This window comes from Pseudoliparis swirei, chromosome 23, assembly GCF_029220125.1.
Source record: "Pseudoliparis swirei isolate HS2019 ecotype Mariana Trench chromosome 23, NWPU_hadal_v1, whole genome shotgun sequence".
NCBI classification, from domain to species: Eukaryota; Metazoa; Chordata; class Actinopteri; order Perciformes; family Liparidae; genus Pseudoliparis; species Pseudoliparis swirei.
In genome coordinates this window covers 12,198,181-12,212,093 of record NC_079410.1, presented here as the reverse complement: position 1 = coordinate 12,212,093, position 13,913 = coordinate 12,198,181, and the positions used below count along the sequence as shown (strand labels likewise).

The 13,913-nt window shown below is 45.6% G+C and overlaps 2 protein-coding genes across 4 annotated transcripts in view; both read right to left on the bottom strand.

The window, feature by feature from the left end:
- Window positions 1-4,271: 4,271 nt before the first annotated feature.
- LOC130189318 (galectin-3-binding protein B-like) overlaps window positions 4,272-13,913 on the bottom strand; it is a 43,111-nt gene continuing 33,469 nt past the window's right edge. Inside the window, exons 2-7 of one of the 3 annotated variants that reach the window (XM_056408105.1) lie at window positions 8,325-8,528; window positions 6,747-6,853; window positions 6,132-6,338; window positions 5,890-6,024; window positions 5,528-5,813; window positions 4,272-5,409 (exon numbers count right to left, since the gene is read on the bottom strand). In XM_056408105.1, coding sequence (XP_056264080.1) covers window positions 4,389-5,409; window positions 5,528-5,813; window positions 5,890-6,024; window positions 6,132-6,338; window positions 6,747-6,853; window positions 8,325-8,528 — 1,960 coding nt within the window. In that variant the 3' untranslated portion in view covers window positions 4,272-4,388. Of the gene's footprint in view, window positions 5,410-5,527; window positions 5,814-5,889; window positions 6,025-6,131; window positions 6,339-6,746; window positions 6,854-7,104; window positions 7,211-8,324; window positions 8,797-13,913 lie in introns of those variants that run through there. The other 2 variants (XM_056408104.1, XM_056408106.1) reach the window with 2 other exon arrangements.
- On the bottom strand, window positions 9,822-12,998 carry LOC130189319 (galectin-3-binding protein B-like). The gene is made up of 6 exons (XM_056408107.1): window positions 12,671-12,998; window positions 12,306-12,412; window positions 11,686-11,892; window positions 11,444-11,578; window positions 11,075-11,366; window positions 9,822-10,956 (listed from the first exon to the last, which is right to left on the bottom strand). The coding sequence occupies exons 2-6, from the start codon at window positions 12,388-12,390 to the stop codon at window positions 9,939-9,941; spliced, it is 1,737 nt and encodes a 578-aa protein (XP_056264082.1). The 5' UTR covers window positions 12,391-12,412; window positions 12,671-12,998; the 3' UTR covers window positions 9,822-9,938.

Genomic DNA, 13,913 nt, shown 5'->3' with positions numbered 1-13,913 from the left:
CTCTCACTGTTTATGGAAATATCTGGTACATTAGCTGTTATGTTCACCATTGTGTTCACGATGTCTCCTGTTTGGTGCTGAGCAGGTCGTGAGCTGTGGGAATTTTGAGCTTATCCATTGAAAACAGCGGCTGAAAATCCTGCCATGAGAGCGGTGATAGTGAACACTGTTGTGAGACAAACAGCTAAAGAGCTAGAACTCTGTAAAGCTCTGTAAAGCTCCGTAAAGCCGACTGGAGCTGTAGATTCAGGTGATAAATGTGTCCGTACGACACCTTTCACATTCTCACATTGTTGCCACTTTGCCATTTGATACGTTGTTCTTTAAAGTTAATTAAAGGCACTTTAAAAATATATATTGACACTTATTTTAACATGTAATGATAACTCCTAGTTGGATAAATACTGACGTGAGTCCTACTTAGTAATCGTCAGCACACGCCACACAATTATTTGCGGTTAAAATCCAGTAAGAGTGTTTATGCATGCAGTTTCAGTAACTATTAAACACTGTTTGTAACAGACGATGGAAGAAGGAGTGGAGAGAAGTGACATCATCCCCCTAAATTTAATTGATTCAATCTGGCTTCCAAGCCCCTCCGCTCTTATGTGAAATAAACATTATGCCATAGTCAAATTCTTTAGTTGTTCCTCATCCCTTACTCATGTAAAAAAAATAGATGGCTCTTTAGTTGGAAAGTTCACCGCTGAAAAAGCACCTCAGGAAACGGGGGATCTCAAGAGTTTGGGGTTTTGCGGCCTCCCGTGTTGATTCTGGCTTCGAGACGAGAGATCACAGCGAGGGCACGCCGTGTTTGATGATTAGAGCCGATGATGAATAATGAAGAGGATTGAAGAGGGAAAGAGAGAGGACGGTATCTTCTGCGGCTTCCTCGCTCACTGACATCATATTTGGCCATCGAAAGTCAGCCTTCTGGTCACTCTGGCAAATATTTCTACTCTTTTCCACAGTTGAGCATTTTTGCCTGGTTGCTTTTCCACAGGTCTCTATTAGCCAACTTGGTGCTTGTGTAAAAAAACAGGCAAGGAGAGAGTGAGAGCGCGAGAGGAAAACAAAACCACCAATTCAGTGTCATCTTTGTTTTGACCCACGTCCTGTCAAGAGTAAGAATGGTGTCAGTCAGATAAGGAAAATTCCCAAATGGTTCGGAATTTTGCAACCCAGTATGACAGAGTGGAAGTTACCAGACACAAAAAAACACAACAATGACACCAACACAGATGTTGGGCGTGGAACAGGAATCAAAACATTAAAGGAAGTGACACATCCGAGACCAATTGAGTAGAAATGTGCCTCTGTCTCTTTCCACAGTTTACCAAACGCATCAGAGGAACAGCAGACGCCTTCTTCGAGGCAAAGCCTGCCGCCCCCTGTCCAAACAGCCGGCTTCCTTTGCACTGAGATGCTGACTGATGTGGTGGGCTCTGCTCAGATCACAGCCGTGTCCCCGGCTCCTGAGCACATTTCATATGACCTCACAGCATGACCATTCTGAGCTATTTCCCACACTGCAACTCTCCCTTTAAGACTCGGTTTTAGTCGCCAGTTAAATTCTGGATTATTGTATGAACATTTGGTTTTAATTTGTTGAGAGAGGGCGGATTTGTCAAAGAAGTGCAATGTAAGCAGCCCCCCTGTGTACTTTACCCACTACAAACTCCAAAAGAGGCTCAGGAATGGCCATGCATCCCCTAAAATTACAGACTTGCATGGCCAGGAATACTTAAAAAGAAAGTGCTCGGCAAGACAGAAAAAGAGGGTCTCATTGCGGGAACTGGTGGGTGCTGTGGCAGTGACCCACATCCTCTGACTCCCACCTCCCCTGCCCTGGTGCCTGCACACATCCCACAATTGACCAACATGTAGCTTTCTGACCATCCATTCCCTGCTGCATGCCCCCATCCTCTCAACCTCTCCGCCATCCCTGCTGTGATGTAACCTCGCCACGGCTCAGGGGCAATTCCCATAATTTTCCATTCATCAGTGAACGACTTTTCATATTTTATTGGAGACAATGAATCAGCTTGAGCAAATTCACCTCAGGGTCAGGATGGAAAACTCTAACACAATCCCACCATAGACTCTGAGGTCAGATGGTCTGTACTGTCCTCAGTATGGCGTCACAGCGTCAGTTAGTCACCATGTGCCGGCTGGTAACGTCCACCAAGCATCACAGAGTTTGTAATTGGTTTTAGAGGAACTGTTGCTGCCCTGGGAAACTCATCAATGCATGACATGACACCGGAACCTTCACTTTTACGAGTTATTTGGTGAAATGACATGTTCATTATTGTACAGTAAATGACTTGGATGCTGATGAACAATTTAATCAGCAGAGCAAAAAAAAAGATTTTCGCTGATCAAGCCAGAAGGACTTTATTGATCCTCGTTAAAGCAGCAGTAATATATTTTTAAAACTAAAAAAATCAATCAAGTCTCGGTCCTCTTTGTGCAGCACTTTGCATCGAGCATTTTGATTGGCTGTTCAACACGACAGGAAACAGAAATACCAGCGAGTTGCTAACTGCGTGTGTGATAATTGGCTCATCAGTGCTTTTTGTTGCCTGCTGCTGCTGGAAGAGGCGGATGAGATCTGCAGGCCTGAAAATCAAGACAATGACCTTAAAGATGCTAAAACGCTTGGTTCGTACGAGGGGAACTGCAGAGTCGGGTAATGATTATCTGGGTTCATCACTATTCCTTTCACATAACGTAGTTATTTGATCCATCGAAGATATGAAAATAATTATCTGTGCGGATTTAGTATATAGCATGAAGTATATAATGCTGAATTCCATGTCCTGATTAAATTTATAATAATTGATATAAATTATCATTTTAATTGTAAGTGGGCTAACATGACACAATAATGAAAATACAGCCACATGTTACTCACAGCGAAGCAAGTGATGACATCGCTGCACTTTCCCTCTTTCCCTCCACATGACAGTGTGAATGTAACCTGGCATGAGAATACTTGTGAATCAGTCCCACTAAACCATTCCTATGAGTTTGTATCATCCTGTACTATGAGAGCATGTGGGGGAGTCGTCGTTATATATATGTATGTATATATATACATATACATATATATGTATATATACTGTATATACATATATATATAAAAACACAGTGATAAGTTAATGAACTACCGAAGCATCTGATCAGTCATCTTTAGTCATGTCATGCTTTGGTCACACTTCTCAGAAACCCACGAGTCACCGTGGCTGTGTAACCCGCCTGTCCAGGCATGCAGGCCCGCATGTTGTCAACGTGTGACAGTCAGTTGTGCGCTGGGACTTGAAGACAATCGTAAAACACAAACCTTTGCGCACAACGTTGAATGTCTCCGACATGTTTAAAGTCTGTTGTTTTCATTCTGTTGGCGAAGAGTGTGAAGATGAATGTGACTTTCAACTCTTTTCACATGGAGGATAGAAACATTTTAATTAATTCAGAAAGACACAACGCTGAAACATTCTGAGAGGTCAAGAGGTCAGGGCTGATATCTTGTTAATTCAAGGAACAGCTCAACATGTTGTGGTGAACGTAACTCACTCTCCCGAGGAATCAGATGAGGATCAATCCTAATCTCATATTTACATATTAGATATATACATCAAGAACCCTCTTAAAATCACAAATGATCCCCTTGTATCTTATTGTACAATATTTACAAAACACAATTTGTATAAATGCCAATTCAACATGTTACGGTGGGTTGTGTGCCAGATTATATCTCTTGCCAGGGAACCAGCAGACTCCAGGAAGTCTGGCTGATATTTCCCAAAATGTTCAACTCTTCCGTTACATTTTATTCAGTAGCTTTAACATTTTGCAGATATACTGTAAGTTCGAAACTGTAACGCATTCCACTTCTTTTTTTCTCTTGCAGATACATGACATTGCCCCCTGACAGACTTCCATTCCACTAGTGAAATTAAGAATCAATAAATGCCTATGAACTCCTCTCCTGCATGGAGCAACACGGCTGAGATCATGACAACAGACATAGATAAAGCTCAGGAAAGAGAGCAGAAATATTCTGCATATATCCAGCAGAGTGAAGCTATGAACCAGTCAGACGATCCATATAACATGGCCCCATTTACACTTATCATTGTGTGTGTCTCACATCTGGATGAACCCAAAATGAAGATTTATATTTTCTGTTGCCATTTATTTTCCATGACAAAAAAAAGCAGGATATTATACGCGATATGAAATAAATCACAGCCAGGTGAAACATGTGCAGCTAATCAATGAAGATTTATTAAAACAAATCACAGATAATATTGAAGCATCATTGTAATCAATTGAATAATACGCAGACTACAGGATACATTGAGCGTGGCCCTGCATTGGGCTCAGACATACTCCGGTCTCACTACAAAGCGGAAGGTGTACTGGTTATCAGGACAGGGATAGGCCAGAACCTGGGTCCCATTCACAGCCATGTTGTTCTTGAAGTCCTGAACCTGGAAGACGTACTTGTTTTGGCATATGAGGAGAAGACGATTACGAAAGTGGATGTTGCTCCATTGAGAGAGACGGTTTTGAGGCACCAGCCTCACTGTCGGGAACGACTCGCATCTCAAGCCTCGGTTTGCGCACTCCTGCTGGCTCTTGAAGACGTTCGCCTCCCAGCGAATCGTGTTGCCCTTAAAGATCAGACTGTTGTGGATGGGTGTGTTGACCACGGTGGCCATAGTATCGTATTGATTGTGACGCGAGTAGACGTTTTGTTTATGAGGCAGCAGAGCTGCGCTCCATGGCTTGGCGGTGTAGATCCTCGGTCGGTAATCATCATCATCTCTGTTGAACTTTGGGTTGGATATCAGATTGCTGAAAACAAGAACATTAAACTGGAAGGCTTTCAGGAGGTTTTCACGATACATACTCATATGGGTGCTGTAGAGAGACGAGTTGGACTCCAGCTCATACAGGACCTCGGCGGGGATCATGGGGAAACGAATGAGACTCAACAGTTCAACCTGGGTTTCCAAACTAGTCGAGTTGCCCTTCTCCGTGATCCAGCTCTCCACAGTCTGGAGCACGAAATGTTCATCTGGTACCACCAGGTCTGAGCGCAGCAGAAGGGATCTGAGGAGCTCCACGGAGAGTCGGGTCCAAGCGGGAGAACTGGTCAGGTTTGGGTAGTTCCAGGCCATGTACTGAATACAGTTCTCTTGGAGGACCCAGTCCTGAGTCTCCGCTGCATATTCGTAGAGGGACACCTGCGTTTGGAACGAGGCGTCCTCGGGGAGGATTTTAGAGAACAGCCGGCCTGTGTCCTCCATCAGCTGCTTCACCCCAAACGTAGAAGCCATCCCGTGGAGGCACTGCACAGAGGACAAGTTCACATCCACCTTGCGGGTATAGATGTACCTAATGAGATTGTAGAGTATATGTTAGATTATTTGGGGATTGTACTTTCAATTTTGTAAAAAATTGAAATTCTGCTTCTGAAATCCATTCTAGTCATCATAGCTGTTTGCTTATATACCTGATGAAGGAGGAGAAATGTGGCTGGCAAGACAGGCCGACGTCGACCGTGATGTTGGAGACGCCCTCTGAAGCGTTGAAGAGAGGGAATTGCGAGAGGATCAACTTGTGGGCCCAAACCGTGACACCCACCACCTCCGGGGTCCCGTCTTCCTGTGTGTTTCCAGTCATGCTCCGGACCGAGATGAAGAAGTTAGCGCCGCTGTCAAAGATCTGGCCGCGCTCATCCGACAGGCTGATGCTGTGGTCCAGCGAGTACAGAGCATCGTCGTTGGTCAGATTCGCGCCTGGAACCACAAATCATTGGGATGAACATTTGATAGAGCCACGAAGAGCCCGGAAAAAACAGTTTGGTATACGTACGGCTCGTTTCGCAGATAACGCCGACGTCCTCTTTGTGGCTGCAGTCAGTGGCTCCCCAGTTTATGAACGCACACGTAGAAAGATACATCTCTGTGCCTTCACATTTCAGATCATCCAGCCAAATGGGTCCAGTTGCTGTGACGTCACATGACAGAGAACACGTTAAACATTGAGTCCCAGCTCCTCCGCGCAGTTAAATAATACTGCCCTCTGGTGGGGGACACGTGGAAGTGGACGGGCACTTTTTCCGTAGTTCTTCCCGACGACAACAGACTCGGCTCGGGCGAAGCCGAGCTGGCGACAAACCACGTGGGCCTCCGCCAGGTCCCAGCCGTCGTCACACACCGTCCCCCATGTCCTGTCGTGGTAGATCTCCACGCGGCCGTCTGCAGCGCCGCCGCCGAACAGCCTCGCGTCCCCGTCCTGCGGCACAGGGTTTCTTTGTCTGCCTGTGTGAGAACACACACTCTTATTACCCAAGGCCATGACAGCAGAGAGGCCAGAGAGGCCACACACACACGCACGCACGCACGCACGCACAGACACGCAGACACTCTCTCTGGGATAACCGTCCGTGTTGAGCGAATACACATGTAGGCTACACATCTATTCAGCCCATGCTGAATACATGTGTAAGAGCACAATCACAACTGGTATATTATTAGGAGTAGGACTGTGTCCTTTCCATCAAATGCATTCTAGGGAACAAGTGAAAGCATCACACACACAAGATATGCATCACGACATATGCATCACTCACATGATCATGCATCAGTGACATGAGGTAGGCATTAATCACATGAGATAGGCATTAATCACATGAGATAGGCATTAATCACATGAGAGAAGTGACTCACTGAACAGGTTCATTTTCCTTGCACTTCCAGAGACGTGGAGGAGCAGCAGGAGCCACACAGTGACTGTGAATCGATGTGCGGACATGTTCAACCAGCAGTGTCGGAGTCTGACGATGACAAATAACAGGCAATGTGCAAAACATGCACTATTTTACTTTACTTTTTAAGATTAGGCCTTCATTGATTTTGAAAAGCAAGTATACGAGCATAAATGTACTTTTGTTGTTGGCCTTTTTGCATATAAATCCAATAAATTAATGAAGATGGAATGCAAAAGAGTTGAACTGACAATACTAAACGTGTGCAATACCCCAAATACTAAATGCGCTAACCCTTACATATAATGGAAAGACATTACCTTCTCCCCTCTGGTTACAAAGTGACGTCTTCCAGAAATGTGCTTCTCTCTTCTGAAGGCTGCGACACAAATCTCACTCCTTTTAAAGTCCTGCAAAAAACAGGGATCACTTCTCCATTTCCGCTGCTTTGCCCAAGTTTCGTTTTCCACTGAAGCAGAAAGTCAGGCTGATTGTTGCGCAACAGTTTTTCGAGAAGTTACCCCGTCCCAACTTGTTTGAGGACAATGCCACATTTTAGTTGAACACATGACTTCAACGACAAGAGTCAGACAATAAGAATCGAGCTGTTTTACTTTGTCATCCCACCCAAAAAAATGACACAGTATCATTTTCACCAAAAATGTCCTTCAAATAATGTTTATGGAGAATAAAAACGTTTGTTATTTCATGTTTGGGGGTGTACAGAACGATGATTATCATGAAGCAAGGTGGGCGTGTACAGTATGTGCATGAACATGTATACTTTAAGAAAATGAATGAGTCTGATAAATCAATCGTTAGTACATTCGTCATAAGAAAGGCTACAGGACTGTTGAGGGCCACATTTGTCGTGGACAGGAAGCATCGTTTGTGCTGACTGGCCCTTTCTCAAAACAGGACCTTGTTTTGCAGTCTCAGCCTTTTTGTTTTTCTACTTGTACTGAAGAAGATCCTTTAACGATTGGATGTGTGTCCCAATGAGGAAGCAGCGAGTGCAGTAACTTCAACAGTGACTGGATTGTAAACATAATAGAACAGTGCAGTGGCGAGTCTCTCCCGTTATATGAACTCCAAGCCCTCATATTTCACATCCCCGATCTTGGTTTCAGGTAACAGGATGCGACCGTCCAGCGTGAAGGCCATGATGTAGGTCGCGATCTCTCCGCCGTCTTCCTCCGACTTGAGAGCCAGAATGATCCGGTCGTTTGTGTTTGGGACAAACTTGAAGGACGAGAATCCGTGGGCGGGGTTCAGCGGACCCACTCGGCTTACAATGATGTCCTTAAATTCTGCTGAGCAGCTGAGGGCGAGGTTTGTGCCACGACGCTCGTCCGCCGTCTCCTCGTAGCGCTCCTTGCTCGCACGGCGAGGGAGGAAAAACCAACGCTGTAGGGTGTCGCTCCACACTGTTGACTCATGGATGAGATACCCTGCGAAGATTTGGAAGTATACAGTCAGAGTTCAACAAAGAGAAACCAAAAGGAAGCTGGAGTAAGCGAGACCAGATGTCCATCCTCACCTGGAGGCTCTATGCCCGCAGCGGCCTTGAGAGAGTTGTACACGGGAACCCAGTTCTCGTGTTGTACGTCCCCTTTGAAGCCCACGACTTTCACCCACTCCGGGTTGTTGTTGACGAACTCGCCCCCGGTGGTGGTCCACTCTTTCCCCAGACCGCCGACGTACAGGTGTTGGTCCTTCACCGCCAGCCACTCCACTTTGAACCCTATCGGGAGAATAGCGTCCAACCCACAAAAAGTTAGCCATCACACGCAAGAGACCTGAATTTAAGTTAAACTACTTAAGTATTATCAGTAGAATACATTTAAAGTATCAGTTACAGCAAAAAACGTCCGCTGCGGCTGAAGTATTATGCTTTAATATTAGATTGTTAAGAATATCACTGTTGTAGCTGGTTAAGTTTGAGCTTGTATGTGTATTAACACGTAGCTCTGCTTTGATCTTTGACTTTTTGTTTTACTTTTAAGGGCCTCAAACAGTTATTCACATTAAACTATCTAAAAAGATATCTCTGCTAACAAAAATAGACATCTGAAAAATAACTACAGAGCTCTGTCTTGCAGATACATGACATTGCCCCCTGACAGACTTCCATTCCACTAGTCGTAGTGAAATTAAGAATCAATAAATGCATATGAACTCCTCTCCTGCATGGAGCAACACGGCTGAGATCATGACAACAGACAGCTCATCCAGAATGCAGCAGCTCGACTGGTCTTCAGCCTCCCGAAATTCACCCACACCACTCCGCTCCTCCGCTCTCTCCACTGGTTACCGGTGGCTGCTCGCATCCGCTTCAAAACACTGGTCCTGGCGTACCGTGCTCTAGACGGATCGGGCCCCGTCTACATCCGGGATATGGTCACACCGTACACCCCGGCACGTTCGCTCCGCTCGGCAACAGCCAATCGACTTGTGACTCCTGCACCTCGAGCTAATCACTCGAAATCCAGACTGTTTGCTGTCCTGGCTCCTCAGTGGTGGAACGAGCTCCCACTGACATCAGGACAGCAGAAAGTCTCTACATCTTCCGTCGGAGACTGAAAACACACCTTTTCCGACTATATCTGGATTAAAACACAGATTAGCACTTCAGTGGCACTTAGATAGCACTTACTTATGGTACTTTTGTAGTTCGACTATGTTGAGGAAATGTTACTTCCTGTATTCTTGTTGTTCTTAGTTTGTACTCTAGGTTGAAATGCACTTATTGTAAGTCGCTTTGGATAAAAGCGTCTGCTAAATGACATGTAATGTAATGTAATAAAGTTCAGGAAAGAGAGCAGAAATATTCTGCATATATCCAGCAGAGTGAAGCTATGAACCAGTCAGACGATCCATATGACATGGCCCAATTTACACTTATCATTGTGTGTGTCTCACATCTGGATGAACCCAAAATGAAGATTTATATTTTCTGTTTCCATTTATTTTCCATTACCAAAAAAAGCAGGATATTATACGCGATATGAAATAAATCACAGCCAGGTGAAACATGTGCAGCTAATCAATGAAGATTTATTAAAACAAATCACAGATAATATTGAAGCATCATTGTAATCAATTGAATAATACGCAGACTACAGGATACATTGAGCCTGGCCCTGCATTGGGCTCAGACATACTCCGGTCTCACTACAAAGCGGAAGGTGTACTGGTTATCAGGACAGGGATAGGCCAGAACCTGGGTCCCATTCACAGCCATGTTGTTCTTGAAGTCCTGAACCTGGAAGACGTACTTGTTTTGGCATATGAGGAGAAGACGATTACGAAAGTGGATGTTGCTCCATTGAGAGAGATGGTTTTGAGGCATCAGCCTCACTGTCGGGAAAGATTCGCATCTCAAGCCTCGGTTTGCGCACGCCTGCTGGCTCTTGAAGACGTTCGCCTCCCAGCTAATCGTGTTGCCCTTAAAGATCAGACTGTTGTGGACGGGTGTGTTGACCACGGTGGCCATAGTATCGTATTGATTGTGACGCGAGTAGACGTTTTGTTGAAGAGGCAGAGCGGCGCTCCATGGCTCCGCGGTGTAGATCCTCGGTCGGTAATCATCATCTTCTCTGTTGAACTTTGGGTTGGATATCAGATTGCTGAAAACAAGAACAATAAACTGGAAGGCGTTCAGGATGTTTTCACGATACAAACTCATATGGGTGCTGTAGAGAGACGAGTTGGACTCCAGCTCATACAGGACCTTGGCGGGGATCATGGGGAAACGAATGAGACTCAACAGTTCAACCTGGGTTTCCAAACTCGTCGAGTTGCCCTTCTCCGTGATCCAGCTCTCCACAGTCTGGAGCACGAAATGTTCATCTGGTACCACCAGGTCTGAGCGCAGCAGAAGGGATCTGAGGAGCTCCACGGAGAGTCGGGTCCAAGCGGGAGAACTGGTCAGGTTTGGGTAGTTCCAGGCCATGTACTGAATACAGTTCTCTTGGAGGACCCAGTCCTGAGTCTCCGCTGCATATTCGTAGAGGGACACCTGCGTTTGGAACGAGGCGTCCTCGGGGAGGATTTTAGAGAACAGCCGGCCTGTGTCCTCCATCAGCTGCTTCACCCCAAACGTAGAAGCCATCCAGTGGAGGCACTGCACAGAGGACAAGTTCACATCCACCTTGCGGGTATAGATGTACCTAATGAGATTGTAGAGTATATGTTAGATTTTTTTGGGATTGTACTTTCAATGATGTAAAAAATTGAAATTCTGCTTCTGAAATCCATTCTAGTCATCATAGCTGTTTGCTTATATACCTGATGAAGGAGGAGAAATGTGGCTGGCAAAACAGGCCGACGTCGACCGTGATGTTGGAGACGCCCTCTGAAGCGTTGAAGAGAGGGAATTGCGAGAGGATCAACTTGTGGGCCCAAACCGTGACACCCACCACCTCCGGGGTCCCGTCTTCCTGTGTGTTTCCAGTCATGCTCCGGACCGAGATGAAGAAGTTAGCGCCGCTCGCGCTGTCAAAGATCTGGCCGCGCTCATCCGACAGGCTGATGCTGTGGTCCAGCGAGTACAGAGTATCGTCGTTGGCTAGATTCGCGCCTGGAACCACAAATCATTGGGATGAACATTTGATAGAGCCACGAAGAACCCGGAAAAAACCAGTTTGGTATACGTACGGCTCGTTTCGCAGATAACGCCGACGTCCTCTTTGTGGCTGCAGTCAGTGGCTCCCCAGTTTATGAACGCACACGTAGAAAGATACATCTCTGTGCCTTCACATTTCAGATCATCCAGCCAAATGGGTCCAGATGCTGTGACGTCACATGACAGAGAACACGTTAAACATTGAGTCCCAGCTCCTCCGCGCAGTTAAATAATACTGCCCTCTGGTGGGGGACACGTGGAAGTGGACGGGCACCTTTCCCGTAGTCCTTCCCGATGACAACAGACTCGGCTCGGGCGAAGCCGAGCTGGCGACAAACCACGTGGGCCTCCGCCAGGTCCCAGCCGTCGTCACACACCGTCCCCCATGTCCTGTCGTGGTAGATCTCCACGCGGCCGTCTGCAGCGCCGCCGCCGAACAGCCTCGCGTCCCCGTCCTGCGGCACAGGGTTTCTTTGTCTGCCTGTGTGAGAACACACACTCTTATTACCCAAGGCCATGTCAGCAGAGAGGCCAGAGAGGCCAGAGAGGCCACACACGCACACACACACGCACGCACGCGCACACAGACACAGACACACACACACACACACTCTCTCTCTCTGGGATAACAGTCCGTGTTGAGCGAATACACATGCACACATCTATTCAGCCCATGCTGAATACATGTGTAAGAGCACAATAACAACTAGTATATTATTAGGGGTAGGACTGTGTCCTTTCCATCAAATGCATTCTAGGGAACAAGTGGAAGCATCACACACACAAGATATGCATCACATGACATATGCATCACTCACATGATCATGCATCACTCACATGATCATGCATCACTCACATGAGATATGCATTAATCACATGAGAGAAGTGACTCACTGAACAGGTTCCTTCTCGTTGCACTTCCAGAGACGTGGAGGAGCAGCAGGAGCCACACAGTGACTGAGAATCGATGTGCGGACATGTTCAACCAGCAGTGTCGGAGTCTGACGATGACAAAGAACAGGCAATGTGCAAAACATGCACTATTTTACTTTACTTTTTAAGATTAGGCCTTCATTGATTTTGAAAAGCAAGTAGGGCCTATACGAGCATCAATGTACTTTTGTTGTTGGCCTTTTTGCATATAAATCCAATAAATGAATGAAGATGGAATGCAAAAGAGTTGAACTGACAATACTAAACGTGTGCAATACCCCAAATACTAAATGCACTAACCCTTACATATAATGGAAACACATTACCTTCTCCCCTCTGGTTACAAAGTGACGTCTTCCAGAAATGTGCTTCTCTCTTCTGAAGGTTGCCACACAAATCTCACTCCTTTTAAAGTCCTGCTAAAAACAGGGATCACTCCTCCATTCCCGCTGCTTTGCCCAAGTTTCGTTTTCCACTGAAGCAGAAAGTCAGGCTGATTGTTGCGCAACAGTTTTTCGGGAAGTTGCCCCGTCCCAACTTGTTTGAGGACAATGCCACATTTTAGTTGAACACGTGACTTCAACGACAAGAGTCAGACAATAAGCCTACTATGAACTATTCATACACTCTGTCATATTCATTGAATGTATTTTAACTCTAAAGCTGTACTTCTGTACACATTACAGGACTGTCTCAGAAAATTAGAATATTGTGATAAAGTTCTTTATTTTCTGTAATGCAATTAAAAAAACAAAAATGTCATGCATTCTGGATTCATTACAAATCAACTGAAATATTGCAAGCCTTTTATTCTTTTAATATTGCTGATTATGGCTTACAGCTTAAGAAAACTCTAAAATCCTATCTCATAAAATTAGAATATTTCCTCAGACCAAATAATAAAAAAAAATGTATAACAGCAAAACAAAATCAAACATTTGAAAATGTCCATTAATGCACTCAGTACTTGGTTGGGAATCCTTTTGCACGGATTACTGCATCAATGCGGCGTGGCATGGAGGCAATCAGCCTGTGGCATTGCTGAGGGTTTATGGATGCCCAGGATGCTTCAATAGCGGCCTTTAGCTCAATTGCATTGTTGGGTCTGGTGTCTTTCAGCTTCTTCTTCATAATACCCCACAAATTCTCTATGGGGTTCAGGTCAGGGGAATTGGCAGGCCAATCGAGGACAGTAATGCCATGGTCAGTACACCAGTTACTGGTGGTTTTGGCACTGTGGGCAGGTGCCAGATCATGCTGGAAAATGAAATCCTCCTCTCCATAGAGCTTTTCAGCAGACGGAAGCATGTAGTGCTCTAAAATCTCTTGGTACACAGCTGCATTTACTCTGGACTTGATGAAACACAGTGGACCAACACCAGCAGCTGACATGGCTCCCAAACCATCACTGACTGTGGGAACTTCACACTGGATTTCAAGCAACTTGGATTTTGCGCCTCTCCAGCCTTTCTCCAGACTCTGGCGCCTTGACTTCCAAATGAAATACAACACTTGCTTTCGTCTGAAAAGAGGACTTTGGACCACTCTGCAACTGTCCAGTGCAGTAAT